At 48.0% G+C, this 20570-nt stretch overlaps 2 protein-coding genes and 1 long non-coding RNA gene across 17 annotated transcripts in view; 1 reads left to right on the forward strand and 2 right to left on the reverse strand.

The window, feature by feature from the left end:
* CFAP100 (cilia and flagella associated protein 100) overlaps positions 1-12084 on the forward strand; it is a 42399-nt gene extending 30315 nt beyond the window's left edge. For all 14 annotated transcript variants that reach the window (XM_055383879.2, XM_055383877.2, XM_063704128.1 and 11 more), the window contains 4 exons: positions 8598-8733; positions 9705-9910; positions 11088-11181; positions 11819-12084. In XM_055383879.2, the coding sequence (XP_055239854.2) occupies positions 8598-8733; positions 9705-9910; positions 11088-11181; positions 11819-11932 (550 nt within the window). In that variant the 3' untranslated portion in view covers positions 11933-12084. The remainder of the gene's footprint in view (positions 1-8597; positions 8734-9704; positions 9911-11087; positions 11182-11818) is intronic.
* LOC109026419 (uncharacterized) lies at positions 8727-9714 on the reverse strand. The gene has a single exon (XR_004069905.3). It is a non-coding gene; the product is annotated as an uncharacterized lncRNA (long non-coding RNA).
* Positions 12085-13132: 1048 nt separating the features above from the next.
* ZXDC (ZXD family zinc finger C) overlaps positions 13133-20570 on the reverse strand; it is a 38379-nt gene continuing 30941 nt past the window's right edge. For both annotated transcript variants that reach the window (XM_055383876.2, XM_004036228.5), the window contains 3 exons: positions 17286-17467; positions 15162-15257; positions 13133-13994 (listed from right to left, as the gene is read on the reverse strand). In XM_055383876.2, the coding sequence (XP_055239851.2) occupies positions 13908-13994; positions 15162-15257; positions 17286-17467 (365 nt within the window). In that variant the 3' untranslated portion in view covers positions 13133-13907. The remainder of the gene's footprint in view (positions 13995-15161; positions 15258-17285; positions 17468-20570) is intronic.

Below are 20570 nucleotides of genomic sequence, written 5' to 3' on the forward strand. Positions count from 1 at the left end.
CCTGCTGGGTGTGGCCACTCAGTCCCCTGCAGGGTACCTGCCTCCAGGAGAACTGGGCAGGGCAGGGTCAGCCTGAGGCACTGGTGAGGCATGTCCAGAGCAGGGAATCCTCTGCTCACTCCCCACACACTGCCTGTGCATCCGTTCTGGGTCAGGCCTGGGTCTAAGCTCTGCAAGGATAAAGCAAGGCCCTGCCCTCATGCAGCTGACCTTAATGGCAGCAGATACAACAAACAGATCCACAGATGTGACTTGTGGATACTGATGTGTTCTAGGAGGAAAATAAAGCAATTTGAGAAAGAGGGCTAAAATGGAGGGTGACAGCAGATGGGAGGGGCAGGGAAGGCTTCCAGGAGGTGTCAGGAAACTTCCTGAGGAGTGGGAGGAAAGCCATCCACACAGGCTGGGCAAAGAGGGTCCCAGGCAGTGGGAACAGCAGGTGCAAAGGCACTGAGGTGGGAGCCCACTGAGGCTTAAGTGTCCCATGGGGGAACCATGCTCCTGAGCACCCATGTCCCGTTGGTGTGGTATGGCAAAGAGTCCCCATAATGACGTGAAATCCCCAGCCTCAGGCAAGACTATGTGCCCTGGAAAGCTGGGAGGTGACAGACACAGAGGAAGATGAGCTGGGGAGAGGTGGACAGGCTCCAGCTTTCCAGATAATTGGGCAAGAAGACAGGTTCCTCCTCCAACACATGCATGCAAACGTAAACCTCATAGCAGAATGCTGGATGTGACATCCCAAAGCTGGTCTTCAGCCAGCCAAGCCATCCCTGAGAGCACCCATACTTTGTTCCAGGGGAGTCACAGCCCATGTGTATTTAACTTCCATGAACTCAGCCATCTTTTCTCAGAAAAAAAAATCAAAATATAGTCTTAAAAATATATAAAACAAATAGACAATCATAATAGGCCTATTCCATTAAACAAATTAAATAAATAATAGCCTTCCAAAAGGGAAAGCCCCAGGCCCAGATGGGTTTGCTGGTGAATTCTACAAAGGAAGAATTTCATCTAAGGAAGAAATTACACCAATTCTCTACAATCACTTTTCAGAAGATAGGAGCAGAGGGAGTACTTCCTAACCCATTCTATGAAGCCAGTATGACCCTAATACCAAAACTAGACAAAGGCATTACAAGAAAGGAAAAGTAGACACCAATATCCTCAACATAGATGCAAAAATCCTCAACAAAATATTAGCAAATTGAATCCAACAGTATATGAAAAGAAGTATATATCACAACCAAACGGGATTTATCCTAGGTATGCAGGGCTGGTTCAACATTCAAAACTTAACATAATCTGTCATATCCACATGTTAAATAAGAAAAGTCACATGATATGATCATAAGAAATGGCACTGAACACAATCCAACATCCACTCATAATAAAAGCTTTCAGAAAATGTGGAATAGAAGGGAATTTCCTCAATTTTGATAAAGAACACAAAAATCCTACAGCTAACATCTTACCTAATGAAAAAAAAAACAACAACTAGAAGCTTTCTCATGAGATCAGAAATAAGGCAAAGAGGTCTTCTCTCACTACTGCTTTTCAATATTGTATTGGAAGTCTTAGCTAATGTAATAAGACAAGAAAAATAAAATGTATATAGATTGGAAGAAATAAAACTGTCCTTGTTCACAGATGACATGAATGTCTATGTAGAAAATTCAAAACAATCAACAAAAAGCTCCTGATGGCCAAGTGCAGTGGCTCATGCCTGTAATTTCAGCACTTTGGCAGGCCAAGGCAGGAAGATCACTTGAGGCCAAGAGATCGAGACCAGCCTGGGCAACATAGTGAGACCATATTGCTAGAAAAAATAAAAAACTTAGCTAGGCCTGGTGGCACACATCTGAAGTCCTAGCTACTTGGCAGGCCGAGGTGCAAGGATCACTTGAGCCCAGGAGTGCAGTGAGCCATGATCATGCCACTATACTCCACCCTGGGTGACACAGTGAGACCCTGTCTTAAAAAAAAAAAAAAATAGGCCGGGTGCAATGGCTCATGCCTGTAATCCCAGCACTTTGGGAGGCTGAGGCAGGCAGACCATGAGGTCAGGAGATCAAGACCATCTTGGCCAACATGGTAAAACCCCGTCTCTACTAAAATACAAAAAATTAGCTGGGCGTGGTGGTGCGTGCCTGTAATCCCAGCTACTTGGGAGGCTGAGGCAGGGGAATCACTTGAACTTGGGAGGCGGAGGTTGCAGTGAGCTGAGATCGCACCACTGCACTCCAGCCTGGTGACAGAGGAAGACTCCGTCTCAATAAATAAATAAATAATAAAAAATAAAAAGCTCTTGGAACTAATAAGCTGTTATAGCAAGAAGCAAGGTTGCAGGATACAAGATTAACATACAAAAGTCAATGGCTTTCTCATATACCAGTAATGTGCAAGTGGACTTCAAAATTAAACACACAACACCATTTACATTAGCACCCTCTGAAATGAAGTACTTAGGTATAAATCTAACAAAACATGCAAGATCTATTATGAGAAAAGCTGTAAAACTCTGATGAAATCAAAGGAGAATAAATAGAGAGAGATTCCATGTTCAGGGATAGGAAGGCTCAGTATTGTCAAGATGTCATTCTTCCCACTTGATCTATAACTTCAATGCAATCCCAATGAAAATCCAAGAAGTTACTTTGTAGTTACTGACAAACTGATTCTGGAGTTTATATGAAGAGTCAAAATACCCAGAATAGCCAACACAGCACTGAAGATGAACAAGAAAACTGGGTGACTGACACTACCCAACCTCAAGACTTAATAAAACTACAGTAATGAAGATGGTGTTTGGTACCGGTGAAAGAATAGTGAAATAGATAATTGGAATAGAATAGAGAGCCTAGCAATTGACCCACATAAGTACCATACACTCTAAGGTAATAAATGCATGTTATGTGTAACCTATTGTGGAGCAATGGATAACCAAAGTAGCTGGTTCTAGAACTTCAAGACAATAATAATATAGTAGGTTTTCACTGGTGTCTGGTCTCTTTCCCTCAGTGCCATGTCTGTATGGCTCATCCATGTGCAGATTTTTTTGTGTGTGGACGTAGGTTTTCAACTCATTTGGGTAAATACTAGGAAGCACAATTTCTAGATCATATAGTACAAGTATGTTTAGTTTTGTAAGAAATTGACAAACTGTCTTCCAAGGTGTCTGTACCACTTTCCATTCCCACTAGCAATGAATGAGACTTCCTCTTGCTCCAAATCCTTGCCAGCATTAGGTGTTGTTAGTGTTTTGGATCTGGCCATTCCAATAGATGTGTAGTGGTATTTTGTTTTAATTTGTGACTCCTGGGCATATGATGATGTACAGGAAGCATGATGCTGGCAGCTGCTCAGCTTCTGGAGAGGCCTCAGGGAACTTACAGTCATAGTAGAAGGTGAAGGCACATCTTACATGGCTGGAGCAGCAGCAAGAGAATGAGAGTGGGGAGGTGCCACACACTTTTAAACAACCAGATCTCATGAGAAGTCACTCCTATCAGGAGAACAGTACCAAAGGGATGGTGCTAAACCATTCATGAGAAACTGCCCCCATAATCCAATCCCCTCCCACCAGGCCCCACCTCCAACACTGGGGATTAAAATTGAACATGAGATTTGGGCAGGGACACAGATCCAAACAATATTAATCATTAAACTGTGGTACCTCCAGAAAATGGAATATTTTTCAGTGCTAAAAGGAAATGAGCTATCAGGTCATGACAAGACATGGAAGAACCTTAAATGCATATTACTAAGTGAAAGAACTCAGCCTGGAAAGGCTATACCCTGTATGATTCCAACTCTATGATATTCTGGAGAAGGCATAACTGGAGGGAAACTAAAAGAATCAGTGGTTACCAGGGACTTAGAGGGAGAGAGGGATAAAGAGAGAGAAAGCACACAGCATTTGCAGGGCAATGAAAATACTGTGTATGATGCTATAATGATGGATACATATCATTATATAATACATTTGTCCAAACCCATAGAATACACAGTACCAAGAGGGAACCTGCATGTAAAGTCTGGACTGTGGGTGATAATGTGTCCAGGAAGGTTCACTGATTGTATCAAATGTGCTACTCTGGAGGGGGATGTTGATAGTGGGAGAGGCTGTGCATGTGTTAGGGTGAGGTGTGTTTGATTGTTTTAATGCACTGTTGAATTCTGTTTGATAGTTTTGGGAGGATTTTTGCATCTACGTTCATAGGGGATATTAGCCTAAGTTTTCTTTTCTGGTGGTGTCTGTCTTTGCTATCGAGGTGATACTGGCTTCATAGAATGAGCTTGGAAATGTTCCCTCCTCTTCCGTTTCTGGAAGAGTTTAAAAAGGATTGCTGGCTGGGTGTGGTGGCTCACGCCTGTAATCCCAGCACTTCGGGAGGCTGAGGTAGGTGGATCATCTGAGGTCAGGAGTTCCAGACCAGCCTGGCCAACATAGTGAAACCCTCTCTTTACTAAAAACACAAAAAAATGAGCCAGGTGTGGTTGTGCGTGCCTGTAGTCCCAGCTACTTGGGAGGCTGAAGCAGGAGAATTGCTTGAATCCAGGAAGTGGAGGCTGCAGTGAGCCAAGATTGCGCCACTGCACTCCAGCCTGGGTGATAGAGTGCGTCTCCATCCAAAAAAAAAAAAAAAAAAAAGAAAGAAAGGATTACTGTTAATTCTTTAAATGTTTGGTAGAAGTCACCCATGACACCATGAGGTCCTGTGCTTTTATTTGTTAGGAGTGTTTTGATTACTATGTCAATCTCCCTATTTGTTATTGATCTGTTAAGACTATTTCTTCTTGATTCAGTCTTGGTAGGTTGTATGTTTCTAGGAATTTATCCATTGTTTTTTCTGGATTGTCTAATAGCTCCTTATGTTTCTTTTTCTTTTTGTGCATCAATTGTAATGTCTCTTTAATTTCTGATTTTATGTTAATCTTCTTTTCTCTGCCTCTTGTGACAGTTTTTGACTTAAAGTCTATTTTGTCTATATTACTGCTGCCATTTTGTTCATTTTTTCTGTCTGTTTCACAGCTCTCTTGTTCTTCCTCTTCTGCTTTCTTTTGGGTTTGATGTTTTTGTATTTTTTTTTTTCAGTGATCTGCTTTGATTCTTTTCTCTTTATCTTCTTTTGTATCTACTGTAGGTTTTTTTTTTGTACTTACCATGAGACTTACATTGAGCATCTTATAATAGTCTATTTCAAGCTGATAACAAATTTACTTCAATTGCATACAGAAGCCTCTGAATGTAACCATTTTTTGTGATGTTACATTTACCAGTGAGATTTATACTTTTGTATGCTTTCGTGTTGGTATTTAGTAACTTTTTGTTTCAACTTGTAGAACTCTCTTTAGCACTTCTCTAAGGCAAGTATCCTGGGTGACCACCTCCTTCAGGTTTTGTTTGGGAAAGTCTTTATCTCTTCTTCATTTTTAAAGGATAGTTTTCCTGCGTATAGTATTCTTTTTAGCCATTTTTTTCTTTCAGTACTTTAAATATATCAACCCGTTTTCTCCTGATCTGCAAGATTTCTGGTGAGAAATATACTGATCGTCTTAGAGCAGTTGTTGTACATGATAAGTCACTTTTCTCTTGCTATCAAAATCTTTTTATCTTTGACTCTTGATAATTTAATTATAGTATGTCCCAAAGTAGATCTCTTAGCTTCTACTTATTTGGGAATCTTTAGACTTCATGAATCTGGATATCTATTTTCCTCTCCAGACATGGGAAAATTTCAGCCATTATTTCTTTAAGTAAGTTCTCTTGATTATTAGGTACAAATATAAAGTTGGATAGAAGAAATAAGATTTAGTGTTTGATACATTAGTGGCATGACTGTAGTCTAAAGTATTGTATACTTTAAAACACCTAGAAGAGAATAATTTGAATGTTTCTAGTATAAAGACAAATATTTAAAGTGATGGACATCCCAATTACACTGATTTGATCTTATAAATTATATGAATGTATTACCACAGGTACTCCAAAAATATGTACATTATGTATCAATAAAAATAAAATTAAAAAATACTTTGCCCTTTCTCTCTCTCCTTTTCCTTGAACTCTTATAATGCATATACTGTTTCAGTTAGTGATGTCTGTAAGTCCCATAAGCTTTTTTCTCTTTTTCATTTTTTTGCCCTTTTGCTCCTCTAGCTGGCTAATTTCCTATGACCTATCTCTGAGTTCACTGATTCTTTCTTCTGCTTGATCTAGTCTGCTGTTACAGCTCTCTATTGAAATTTTTGGTTCAGTCATTGCATTCTTAGCTCAGTAATTTCTGGGGGTTTTTTTATGGTTTCTATTTCTTTGTTGACCTTATATTGTTTTCCTGATTTTGTTTAGTTGCCTATCTGTGTTCTCTTACAGTTCACTGGGAGTCTATAAGACAATTATTTTGAATTCTTTTTCAGGCAGATTGCAGATCTTTATTTCTTTAGGATCAATAACTGGAGACTTATCAGGTTCCTTTTGTGGTGTCATGTTTCCCTGATTTTTCATGATCCTTGTGGCCTTGCATTGCTATCTGCACATTTGAAGAAGGACTTGCTTCTTTCAGTCTTTAGGGACTGGCTTCAGCAAGGAAAGCCAAAGGAGAAAGCCAGAGAGCTCAGCCAGAGATTCTCCATGTGTTGGCTGGTGGGGTCTGTGGGCAGGGTCTACTGCCAGGGTCCAAGGTGGGTGGGGCCTGCTGTGGTGGGTCTACAGACAGGTGAGGTCTGCACAGGGCTTACAGACAGGTGAGGTCTGCACACTGGGTGCTATCAGCCCCTGTGCCTTTTATTTGTTCCTAGCTGCCTCGAGGTGATCCATCCATGACAGTTACACCAGGGCTCTGGCAGAGATGAGAGAGAAATGGGCCTCTTGGGAAGTACCCCAAAATGAATGGAAACCTGGGGGTTCCACCTTACTTTCTCCTTCCCCCAACAGAAGAAACTGCAGGCCAATGAGATCTCTTTCAGCACTGCCATGGCCTGGGGGAGAGGTGACATAGGCAGAATGAAACTATTCTCTCACTCTCTATGGCTTTTCTCTGTTTTTATGCACCACTGGGTGCTATAACCTCTCCCTTGAATTCTGGAGCTCTGACAAAGACATTTTCATGCATGGATGGTTGTCAAATTAGTGTTTCTGTGGAAGGACAAGAGCTGAGGACCCCCTATTCCACCATCTTGCTGATGCTATTCCTCTGGTTGTATCGTTAAATTCTTCTATCTATAAAATCAATCAATCAATCTATAAAATCTATCAATAAAATCAATCTATAGGTTTCCTTTCTGTTTTCCCCCCTGCCATCCATTTGTTGAAGAAACCAGATCACTTTCCCTATAGTGAAGTGCTTCTCAGACTTTATGTGCACTTGAATCCCCCAGGGATCTTAAAATGAAGTTTCTGATTCAATAGGCACGGGTCAAGGCCTAAGACTCTGCATTTCTGACACACTTGCAGGTGATGCCCAGGTTGTCTGAAGACCAACTCTGAGCAGCATGTCCCTTGTGCATCTGTTTCTTATTTCACTTGAAAGGTGAATGTTGAGGCTGGGCGCAGTGGCTCACACCTGTAATCCCAGCATTTTGGGAGGCTGAGGCGGGAGGATCACAAGGTCAGGAGATCGAGACCATCCTGGCTAACACAGTGAAACCCCGTCTCTACTGAAAATACAAAAATTAGCCGGGCGTGGTGGCGGGTGCTTGTAGTTCCAGCTACTCAGGAGGCTGAGGCAGGAGAATGGTGTGAACCCGGGAGGCGGAGCTTGCAGTGAGCCGAGATTGTGCCACTGCACTCCATCCAGCCTGGGCGACTGAGCAAGACTCCGTCTCAAAAAAAGAAAAAAAGAAAGGTGAATGTTGAAATTCTGCTCCTAGATATATATTCGAGAGAATTGAAAACATGTCCTCACAAAAACCTGCACATGAATGTTCATAGCAGCAATATTCCCAAGAGCCAAAAGGTGGAAACAACCCAAATGCCCATCAATGGATGAATGGATCAACAGAGTGTGGCCTACATATGCAATGGAAGATTACTCAGCTATAAAAAGAAATGAAGTGCTGACACATGCTGCAACATGGAGGGACCTTGAAAATATGCTGGGTGAAAGCAGCCAGTCACAAAAGAAAACATGTTGTGTGACTCCATTTTATGAAGTGTTCAGGGTAGACACAAAGTAGATTCATGGTGGCTTAAGACCAAAGGATAGAGGGGACAATGAGGAGTGACTGTTAATGGGCACAGGGTGATGAAAATGTTCTAAAATTAGATTATGGTCATGGTTGTGTAAACTCCTTGAATATATAAAAAATTACTGACTTGTATATTTCATGATGGTTATGCTAATTTTATTGCCTGTGAATTATGCCTCAATGAAGCTGTTTATTTTCATTAATGTTGATTGTTAAATATTTTACATTTTCCCCTACATTCTACCAGCATTTCTGACCCCCTGGGCATGCAGAGACTTGGCACCCATGATCCTTCAGCCCTCAGGACAGCTGGTAGGGGCAAAGCACTGTACAGACAGGCTCAGAGAAGCGATGTGTCCACGGCTGTGCTGAGTGACTGATGCCCTGCCGGTTTTCCCCTCTTCCAGGGACAGGGAGGTCAACCAGCTGAAGCAATGGGTCACCACAATGATGATGTCCATCACCAAGGAGGAGGACACAGCAGCTGAGCTGGAGCTCAAAGCCCGAGTCTTCCACTTCGGCGAGTACAAGGGCGATCAGCAGGTAGGCTGGGGATCAAGGTGGCCAGAGGCCCAGGGTAAGGAGGGACCCTTGGGCACCCACTGGAGGAGCCCTGACAGCCCTTGGGAAGATGGAGGACAAGGCCCGGGTGAGTGCCCTGCAGCTGCCCTTGCCCTGCCTGCCTCCAGGAGCCACCACATGTATTGATGCCTATGCCAGCCAGCTTGGTTGCCCCCACGCCTCATCCATTGCTTCATTCTTTTATTCAACAAACGTGTCTGCTTCTTAAACACATATATTGTGTCTGGCAAGGTGATCCTGAAGGGGGGGAAGAGGCGTGTCCTCAAGCCAGGCTGAGAGGGTGAGAGAATTGGGAGAGAAGAGAAAGCCAGTGGTGTTCTGAGCAGCAGAAGCCAGGACCCAGACAAAGGCTCAGCCCACTCCCAACCTGACAGCCTGGGGCCACCCCAGGCATGGGATGGCTTCCTACTGTCAAGTGCCTGCTGTGTGCCAGGCACAGGGCCAAGGGTGTGGGACGCAGCCATGAGCAAGACAGCGCTCCCGATACAGCCAGAATCCATGGGCACTGGCTGTGCCCAGGCTGGGCTGAGCTGCCTGCCTGCTGCTCCTCTCTCCTCATATAGCCCACATGGAGGAGCTGTTATCTGTTTTCTAAGTGTCAGAACAGTCTCAGAGAGGACATAGCCCTGTGGGGTGCCCAGGGTGCAGGGTTCCCTGGAAGAGGGGACTGGGCCCCGTTGGCTCACCAGAGGCAGCTGGGAGAGGGGCTGGAACCAGGGATCTGGCTGACTCCAGAGGGCCCGGGGGATAGGCTGCTCTGGCCAAGAAAAGCCAGTTCCCCAAGTTCTGTTTTAGCCCATGTTCTCAGAGCTCCCACTGTGTGCCAAGCGGTGGCCCCCACCCTGGGAGGTCAGCAGGCCACCGCTGAAGGCACTGGCATGGGGGTGGGTTTCGGCCTGCCAGCACCCTGCAGGAAGCCACCTCCTCCACAGGATAAGCTGCTAGAGAGCCTGAACTGCAAGGTGCTGGATGTGTACCGGCACTGCACCGGCACCCAGCAGGAGGCCAACCTGGGCACCGTGCAGATGCTGTCCATCATTGAGCACCAGCTGGATGAGCTGCTAGAGAACCTGGAGCACGTGCCCCAGGTCAAGATCGAGCAGGCCGAGAGGGCAAAGGAGAAGCAGCGGCGCATCAGGTGAGCTCTAGGCTCTCCCTGCCAGCTGCTGTGTCCTGGCTGGCCCTGAGGGCAGAGGGCACATACAGGCTCCACCCTCAAAGCACTCCCAGGAGACAGGCCCCTCCTGCTCTGTGCTATGAAAGACAAAAGCCCACGTCTTGGGGGGATCTAGAGGGGCATCACAGTCAAGTGGGGGGTGGTTAGGGAAAGCTTCCTAGAGCAAACGACAGTGACTCGATGTGGCCAGGAGGCTCAGGGAGGGACAGGGTCTAGAAGATAGAAGAGCTGGAGCTTAGTTAGAGTGTGGCTAGCACGGTCAGCCTCAAATACATGGAACAGCAGTGGAGGGCTTTAAGCAGTGGGGCAAACACGGCCAGGTAGGGTGTGGTTAGATTCTTCCCTCTGGGGCTGGACTGGAGGGGCTGGAGGCTGAGGGCAAGGGCAGCTGCCAGCACCCAGGAGAGAAGGCATGGCTACAGCAGTGTTGCTGGAGCGGAAGACAAAGTGCAGAGGCTCAGAGAGCCTTGGGAGTTTCAGCTCAGAGGGGAGTGGAGGGGGGCAGATGGGCAGCAGCTTGCTATCTGTCGGGACACCAGCCTGAACCCAAGGTAGATGGGGGTTGTGGCTTCCCTGGCCTGTGGGCAGCCCGGTTCATCCACCCCGTGCAGGGCTCTGAGACAGCACAATCTGCAAACATCCATCCGTCCCCCCAAGCACAGGGGCTTCTCCTCTGGGTCCCTGGTACCCTGCTCAGAGTGGGCACTAGACCAAGCTTTGATGACTGAGAGTATACATAGGAAGGAGACAGGACTCTCGCCCCAGGGGGATGCTGGCCTTCATGGTGGCAAGGGAGGCCACAGGTGCACAGATCAGGCCATGGGTGTAGATTCAGAGAAATGTGCCTCTGGGAGGGGTCTGCTGGATGAACCTTAGATTCAGCCCTTGCAGGAGGCCAGAGCCAGGGCCTCGGAGTAGCAGGGCCCTGGTTGTCCTCCTCTGGGCCTAGGCCACCTTGGCCAAAAGCAGCGGTGCTTTGGCTGTGGATAGGTATTGAGGCCTTGACCTGGCAAAAGAGGTGAAGAGGAGCTGGGAGTTTTCTTGAGGGAGGACACGGCCTGGCCTGGGGACTCCGTGTGGAGATTACACAACACCTTCCAGGTCCCCCCAGTTTTCAGTGTCATTTCTTGCCACCCAGACTTCGAGAAGAGAAGCTCCAGATGCAAAAGATCCTACAGGAGGAGCGTCTGCAGCGGGCCCAGGCGCGCGCCCAGGCTGAGATCAAGAAGAAGGTAGGCAGGGTCGCCTTGGGGGGTCTCTGCTGGAGGGGGTCCCAAGACAGCATGGCAGCTGAGGTCCTGCAGCCCAAGCCCCTGATGCTACCACTCTGAAGGCATTCAATGAGGCTCTGAGGGAGACAGGCTGCCTTCGGAGCAAGGCCTCTCCCAGGACCTGCTTCCTGCAGGGGGCTCTTCCCCAGGCTGCCAGCCCATGGCCCATGCCAGGCTGAGCCTGGTTCAGCCATGCCCACCCACCCCAGCCAGGTACACTCTGCTCAGGAGCAGGGTCCCACCACCCTACCCACACTCCGGCCAGACCCCAAGCCCTGCTCACTGCCCGTCACTGGGGTCCCCCTACTGCTGTGTCCCAAGCCCCCACCCTTCCTGCCTTCTGACCCTGGCAACAGGAAGCAGGTCCCTCTGCCCCCACATCTAAGAGGTGGTGCTCCAGAGACCAGGCTTGATAAATGCCAGGCAGACTCACACCCCCAGTTATTTCAGAGTTAACTCCAGCCCTCAGCCTGCAGGGCTGACCAGAGTGGCCTGGAGCTGACTGGAGCTGCTGGGCCTCTCCCTGCACCAGGGGCAGGGGTATATGGGCATATGGCTCACTAGGCAGCGAGGCTCACTGGGCTTGTTTCCCCTGCAGAGAGGCAGGACACTGGTATGCCGCTCACGACCCCCAGCCCACAGGATCAAACAACAGTCTGAGCACACACTGATGGACAAGGAGAAGGAGGAGCTGCTATTTTTCTTTACTTAATCTTCGCAGACCATAGCTGTTCTGGCTGAAGGCTTAGCAAAGATGTTGGCAGAGGAAGCAGAGACTGGGCTGGGTCTCAAGTGGCCCAACTGAGTCCTCTCTGTCTCCTGTGTGCTCCCTTCCTCACCTGAATAAATTCATGTCTCTCTGGAGTCTTGAAGGCCTGCTTAAGGATGCAGCCACCATTGCCAAATCTCAGCACCCCGCCGGTTCATCATTTAACCCTAAGCAGATGCTTGAGGGCAAGAGCATGACACCTTGGTTCCCATCTAAAACAGCTGCTCTGCGAGACAAAAGCTAATTCCACGCTGAGTGTAGCGTGAGATCAGCCTCTGTGCAAAGACCAAAGAAATACAAGCAGGCAGCTGGGTATATGGCAGGGCCAGCACTACCAACTAAAGGAGAAACAATGGGCTGAATGCCATATATGTAGCTACTTGAATTAAGCCAAGGTGAAAAACCTTCAGTGCATGACTATAAGAAAACTTTCATTCATTTGCACTAGGAGTTAGGCCCATCACCGGCAGGGAACCTTGGTGCCCAGAACACTGGGTGCCAGTCCCAGTCACTTCACGGTGACGTTCCCAGCGAGGCACATGGGAGAAAAATAGAGGCCGAGAGGGCATTCCTGGGGGAAGACCCTCCTCCCTGATGGAGAAGGGGTGGGTGCGGCTCCACCCGCCACGGTGGCCAAAAGCCTCCCATGGAGGGAGGAGGACTCCGGGCCACCTAGGGGCTAAAGAGCCTGCCAGGTGGGCAAGTTCTCCCCTCGCCTTTAGTTGGTGACAGAGCGCCGGTCTGTGGAGAAGACCCATTTGCCGACGAGGTGTGGATTCTTCCACGTGGAACAGCACCTGGGGACAGCACCTCAGAGTGGGACAAGACAGAGGGAGGACTCACTCAAACTTGGTGTCACCCCCAAATTCAAGAAACAAACACAGGGCAGAGTTTGAATGATTCAGTCTGAGAATCAAAACAGCCTCTGAATGAACACATACTTCAAAAGGCACAAGGCAAAAAAAAAAAAAAAAAAAGTCATTTAGGAGTGACCCTGTGTCATTGCTAAGTTGACAGACTTACAAATAAACATGGGCAAGGTGATCACCCTGTCTCCTTTTGCAAGACAGACCTCACTCGGTAAAAATATACACTGACGTATTATGTGCACGTCAACCTCAATAATAAAACATACATGCACCATCACAGTCCTACACATAATTTATGGTATTCAGAACATCACTTTATAAACTGTTGCCAAATTACCACTTAAACACTAATATCCAAATACAGAATTTAGAAAATTATTTTAAATTTTAACTCTACCATCCCCCCCGAGCTCTCGGCTATGAATTTAGTCTGGGAAGAGGGCTCCATAATAGGCCACTGAGGTCCTCTGTCCCACCACATCATTCTCCCCCGGAAACTAGCTGCCCGACTGCTCTACCAGACTTGGGCTAGAATTTGGCTTTACGGTGGCAACGGGACCACCTGGGCCCTACAGTGTGGCAAAACCAACTTGCCCACAAACCCCATCCCAGGTGCTGGGATGCTAACACACTGAAGCTGAAAGACCACACTTGGTTTTGCCACAGATCAAGTTGCATCTGACTAGACAGCCTGTTCTCTACCCTCTTTCCTGCAGAAGTCTTTTTCTTTGTAATGCAACAAGTGCTACACAGCTCAGATCCAACGGGACACGGGGAAAGGGGCTGTAGTGCACCTAGCCCTGCTGAGGGAGACCCTTGCCTTGCCAAAGCACTTTGCTCACAAAGGCAGTTTCAAAGAGTATAGCCCGAACTCATTCCTGGTAAAACAAAAGGAAGACATTTTTGATAAATGTACCCAAAAGTCTCAAAAGGGCTACGCTGGTCTTCTGAACGGAAACCAAATGAGGTCTCCCCAGGCTCATGTCATGAGTCTCAGGGAAGGTGTGTCCTAGACCGTGGCCTTGGGCCTGCCCAGGCCGAGGCTGCCGTCACTGCAGATCCTGCAGGTTGATAGTGCTTCCTGGGAACTGGGTGGCCTCCGGTCCAGCAGGGCCTCCAGATGAGGGGAGCACCTCCTGCAAAACCAAGCACTGTCATGAAGAGGGAGGAGGGAGGGGAGGCAGAGGGATTCTGTGGCTCCACACAGCAGGACACTGACCAGGCCTGTGGTGAGACACCTGACTTCTCTTACTCAAAACTACAGGCTCCCCTTATTCTAAACACATGTTCTTTGATGGAAAAATGAACTCAATACTGTACTAGAAATTTTTCAAGATTGTTCTGTCTGCACACTGACGTATACCCTCACATGTTCATACACCCATATGCCTTTTTACAGAAACAAAATCACCTTTACTTCTGCAACCCTTTCTCCACACTTGTCACGCGGTGAGCACTCTCCCAGGTATTAGGCGTCTGCCTGTGCCCTCACAGCTGACCAGGATGTGGCCCAGGGCTATGGAGGCCCCATCTAGCCTGTCTCCTCCTGCTAGAAGAAGTGTTCCTGCTGTTGCACCATTTGACTCCGGGCTACGGTGATTATGTCACTACCTTATTTTTTCAGGAGCAGTCCCAGGAGGCGGCTGCCAGGCAGGATGGAGCAGACACTTCTGAAGTTCTCTGATCCATGCTGCCAAACCGCCCTCCAGCTCACCCCTCTGCAGCCTGGGTGCCCGGCTCTCTGCTCCCACCAGTGCTTCTGTCCAAGTTTGGTTTTGATTGCGAGGGAAATGCTGAATAGCCCAATTTGAATGCAAAAAAACTAAAACACAATTTGCATGGCCTATTGTAAATATATAAACACGTAAGGCAAACTGTTAGAAATGTGATAAGCTATACGCTTTCGCTATTTCATATCAAACTCTGAATCATTCACTGCCACCCATCCTTAGCTTAACCATGTAAGCAAACTACTGAATTCATCCGAGTCTATTCTCCCACAGGCTGGGCCCTGGCCAGCCCTCTTCCCAGAGAATTAACTGGAATGCCTAGGCACAACACTTTCAAGAGCATATTAACTTCTCCTGCTTTGCCTACCAGCAGGAGCTGCAGCGTCCTGCAGATCTGAGCTCCACTCACCCACCTTCTCCAGAAGGCAGCAAGACATCCTGGCAACCAACCCACTGAGCCTCCCAAGCCACGCGGCCTCAGTGACCAGCCTGCAGCTGTGAAGCCAGCCTTCTGGAAGTCGAAGGCTCTGCGAGTCTCAATAAGAAAAACAAAGGGCAGTAAGGCATCCAGACCTGGAGGACGTAGACGGGCAGGTCCACAGTGAGGAAGGGGAGGAAGGCGGCTGGGCCACGGGCCGAGGGCAGGACACCTTCGCCGGAGGGGTCATCCTGGGAAGGCAACACAGAAAGGCCTGTCACATGTCTGTGAGAGTGCAACAACGGTCCTCGTCTCACCTGAGAAGTCTCCTCCAGCTGCAATGCGTGGCAGAACCAGCCCACCCCCTGTATTCCAAGGGAGGCCCGAGGACCCAGCAGGAATTGTTTATGGGGGCTGGGTACTACCTGTTCCCACCTGGTTCTCATTCTGTCACCTTGATCCCAGCAGCTTTTGCTGGGCCTGGAACCTTCTGCTGTCCAGCTCCTCCCCTCAGCCCAAATACTGATTTCCCTCCTAAGGCACGCTCCTCAACTCCTTGCAGGTGCCCTGGCATGCCCTGTACCCCCACCAACCTTGTGTACCCACAGTGCTCTCCAGCAAATCCTCGGGCCCCACAGAGGGCCTTCCCTGCATGCCCCAGCTTACCTACGGGCCAGCTGGAAGGACCAGGGCAGGCAGAGGGGCTCCTGAGAGGGGAGGCTGCCAGGCCCCTCACAGTCCAGGCTAGAAACTTCATCTGTCCCACACTTCGCCTGTCCTGCACCTGCATGTCCGCCCATGGCCATTCACACCCCGAAGCGGAGCTCCTGGTGCTGCTGCTCTGCACCTCTCATTCCTTCTGTTTGAGAAGCTCCTGTGTGCCAAGCTCTGCACTACTGTTCCCATTTCATAGATGACAAAACTGAGGCCCGGAGTGCTTAAGTAACCAAGACTACGCTAGCTGGTAAGGGACAGAAAAAGAACTCAAACCCAGGTTTAATCAGGCATCTCTTAAAAGTATACCCCCTACTTGCTCCTGTTCTGCCAGTGGCACCAGCTTCCCTACCGTCTCCCTATTGCCAAGCCTCTGGTCCTGACTCTGTACCTCTGCCCTGCCAGCTGAGGCAGTGTTTCCTTGGATGGTCCTCCCCCTCCCCTGCCCCTGCTCCTGGGGAGTTCTTACCTCTTCAGAAGCTGGAAACCAAGGACCAGTGCTCCTGCCCCTCTCTAAGACAAGCTTCAGCCCCCACCTGACGCTCACCGCTAGCTTCCAACCAGCACAGGGCCACCCCCAGCTGCCCGCAGCCTCCTCCCTGCCCCCTTCCCAGCCCACCTCTGCCCAGGCTGCCCCTCCTCTTGCCTCTCTGAGCCCCAGGCCTGGTCCTGTTTCCTTGGCGAGACTCTCCCAGGACTCTGAACCCACAAACGTGCCTGTTTCCCAACTCAGAGCCAGCATCAGCTCCACCCTCCGCACTTCCGTGGGGCCTGCAACCGCATTCCCTGCCACAGGGAATCTACAGAGTGGAGTGGTGAAGAGGGGCACACACCTGGGCCAAACCCAGACAGCCCCGGCTTGTATATCTCTTCTCTCCCCAAATCCTTCCAAATCATCTTCCCTCCCCATTCCAGCCCCTCAAACTGAGACTGAAGATGCAGGTGTGCTCAGGGCTGCTGAAGCAGGTGTGCTCAAAGACCTCCTGGAAACTGGCCACAGCTGCAGGTATCTGTGGCCCGGACAGGCTGGGAGGGGCCTGGGCCTGCCCTGGAGGGGCTCTGTTTCGTAGGAAAGAAAATAGAAAAACACTGAAAAGACCCCCACCACCTTCAGCATAGAAAGGCTGCTAGGGCGCCACAAGCAGGCCGCCCTAGAAATGGGGTGGCTGAGACGGCCTGCGCAGCCCCTTTGCCCCAGCCCTGCAGAAGAAGGGCAGGGTGGCCTCAAACAGATCTCATCCTGCTACAAAACAGCCCTGGGGGCCTCGGGCAGGGAGGCGGGCTACTCTGGGGCTAGACGCAGGGCTGTGCACAGACAGGGTCAGGAAGTGGATGCACGGTCCCAGCAACACTCAGAGCTTGAGCAGATGCAGGACAGGCTGGGAAAAAGGGAGGAGCTGGGCTGTGAGGAGACAGGACTTGGGGCAGTCTACAGGGGAGGATGGGCGAGGGGCAGGCAGGGGGTGCTGCGATGGGCAGGGGATGCGGCGTGCCGCACACTGCTCAGACCTGTGTGACCCTCCCACCCCGCCTACAGCTGGCCTGTGTGACTGGCCAGTTCTCACCTGCACCAGCTGGACCTGGACGCCCTGCGCCCCGCACTGCACCCCAGCTGCTGGAGCTGGTCCTGGCCGTCCTCCGCTGGGCACCACGAGGCTCCCACACAACCAACTGCTCTGGCTTGCATGGAAATGGGGAGGACTCATTTTGCCTTCTTTTATTTTTCTCTGAGTAGACTGTGAGGCTCCTAAAATGAAATATAAAAACCAGCACACCCAATCTACAATCTACCAGTCAGGTCTGCCCTTACCAAGGTCTCACTATGGGGAAGACAGCCTTCCCATTAATTGTCATTCTGCACAGCTAAGAGACGTAAAATCACTCAACAGAAAAAAATCAAGAGTTAAGAGGTTGAAACAAACAACCATACGAACAAAAAAACACCAGGATTTTGATTTTAAAAATGTAAAAACATCATACGTATTTTTTTGCCAGACGGTACGGTAATCAGACACAAGCTGCAAATTCTTGGAGAGCAGAATCCTCTAACTCCAGCAGCTGCTGGCTGGCAGGAATCCCAAGCGCAACTGAGGACAGCCAACAGCCCAGAGCCACAGCATCATGGAACAGGAAGGAAGCGGGCGGTCTCCACACCCCACCTGTGGGTGGACTGCTGCCTCTGTCCAGCTCCTTTCCAAGTCACTACTCCATGGGTTTTACAAATATGTGCTTCTTAAGAAATGAAGTAAAGCACAAAGAAAAAAGAAAAAATCTTAACACCCATAACAAACCCAAGAGCTCCTTCAGAAGGGCCCAAAGGTAGCCTAGAGCGTGCACTGCAGAGACCCCGGCTAGGCTCACCCTGACCCGCCACCCACTCTGCTCCAGGGATCTGGACAAGGAACTCAAGCTCTGGGCCTCAGCATTCTCTACCTGTAAAATGGGAATGCTAGTCCCAACCTCGGAAGGTTTTGGAGAGGATTTCATAGTAAATATGTGATCAAACTTAGAACAGTGACTGGCGAGTGCCAAGGAGTTTAGGCACTGTCACTGCTCTGCCCACACATCCCTGCCTGGATGTGTGGGATCCAGCTATGAACGGCTTCAAAAAAACAACTGTACAATGACTATCATATAAGTTATTCCTAATAAAAGTATTCAATTGGGTGACCCTGCTGCCCAAGGCAGGCTGTTTTTACGAGGCTGTTTGACAGGAAGGTTCTGAGCAGCCCATGGGGTGAGAGCTGACTTGCCCTGCATATGCTGTCTCCCTGACCTGCTCACCTCACTCCAGATCCCTTCCTGTCTTCCGCAGTGCCCTGGGTCCCGGAGAGCTTCACACTCAGCAGGCAAGCCAACTGGGTGCACAAACCTTGGGTCCTCTGTACTTAGGCACAGCCTGCTGTCTTTTCTGGGTGCCTCAGGGCTCTTTTTCTTTGAAGTGCAAATGCTAACCAGGAGGTTTCTGGGTAACACAGATTCAGTTCCCCCTCACTGCAGGGAGATGCACTTCCATTACAAAATACTTCCTTTCTGTTCATCCATCAGTGTTCCAGAAAACCCAGCAACCCTCGCTCTGGATCATCTCTGACTGTTCTCCACGCCTGGTTTCTCTTTTTCTAATTGCTCTACTTGCTTCAGACAGAAGAGCAGGGCTGGGTCTGGGGCAAGAGAGGTGCCTGGGGCACAAAACTTACTCACCCCTCCTTGAGGAAACTTCACATCAGTTCCTAGTACTGCAGTCTATTAAGTCTGCAATAACATTATGTCTAAAACAATGCATACCTTAATTTAAAAATACTTTATTGCTAACAAATACCGACAAAGACATGAAGTGAGAACATGCTGTTGGAAAAATGGTGCCAACAGACTTGCTGGATACAGGTTTGCCACAAACCTTCAATTTGTAAAAAGCAAAAAAAAAAGTCAACTGCAAAAAATGAAGTGTGCCTATATCCTCCGTGAGCTTATATACTATCCCACTTACCTCCAGAATTTTACCTGAATGCATTTCTATGCTTTCAAGTCTTTTATCACCCTAGCATATAACAATATGTACATAAACTTAACTTTTATTTAACTTCTAGGCATTAACATTTTTGGTTTGAACTGTTACAACTGCAATTATTAGTAATGCAAAACAAATCAAAACAAAATATATCAGAAACTTTGATAGATAATTATGATATTAAAAGCAAAATTATATTGAAAATGCTTTTCAAGAGGAGTGGGACTGACTGGTGGTTTTCTTCCCCAGTTAGTTCATGTATTTGTGTCTAAATATTACTTCTTGCTAGAATTAGACATGGTCAGCATCTATTCCTGTCAATTAAAAACTTTTTTAAAATAAGATGCTCATGTGTCATCACAACTTTGCAGCTGCAGGTTGAGTTCATTCAAGTGAGGGGGAACTGCCTGCCCACGAAGCCCCAGCAGCAGGGCTGGTGCTGCAGCCAGAACAGTCGCATTACGTTTGCTTTCTAATAAAAGGCCTGGCTTCATTTTTAAATTCAAATAAAAATACTGAAACATGTTATTATATTAGAAATATTGGCCGGGCGCAGTGGCTCATGCCTGTAATCCCAGTGCTTTGGGAGGCCAAGGCGGGCAGATTACGAGGTCAGGAGATCGAGACCATCCTGGCTAACACGGTGAAACCTCGTCTCTACTAAAAATACAAAAAATTAGCCAGTGGTGGTGGCGGGCGCCTGTAGTCCCAGCTACTCAGGAGGCTGAGGCAGGAGAATGGCGTGAACCCAGGAGGCAGAGCTTGCAGTGAGCCGAGATCACGCCACTGCACTCCAGCCTGGGTGACAGAGTGAGACTCCCTCTCAAAAAAAAAAATAATAATAATAATATGAAAACCACTGTAGAATAAATTAAGGTAGGCAGTGAATAGTGTATCTCTCCAGATTTCTTTTAAAAGCAGGCAAGATTTTAAATGATGTATATCAAATATTTATTATCAAGTTTTATAACATAAACAAGATAAAACGGAGCCATTTATCATGATTCAATGCGAAATGTGTACGCCACGCTCTAAGTTACCTACAAAGCAAGAGATATGACTGAATCCTAATATTCCTTTGCAAAATGTGTGCTAGCATATATGTGCCATTTGAATCATGGAAAAATCAGAATTGGGTGCAAAATCAGAAATAATTCCACTAATGTTGCTAGACATGGTTACACTTTCCTTTTATACCTAAACCAGTAGCTAAAATGATTCTATCTTTATTAACAATTTACTTGTATTACTCAGGAAAAAAGATAGGCTGTAATGAGAATATCTCAGGACAAGCTAAATTGGTTTCAACTTCTGTATCAGCATACAATATGAAAAAAAATCA

Source organism: Gorilla gorilla, chromosome 2, assembly GCF_029281585.2.
Source record: "Gorilla gorilla gorilla isolate KB3781 chromosome 2, NHGRI_mGorGor1-v2.1_pri, whole genome shotgun sequence".
NCBI classification, from domain to species: domain Eukaryota; kingdom Metazoa; phylum Chordata; class Mammalia; order Primates; family Hominidae; genus Gorilla; species Gorilla gorilla.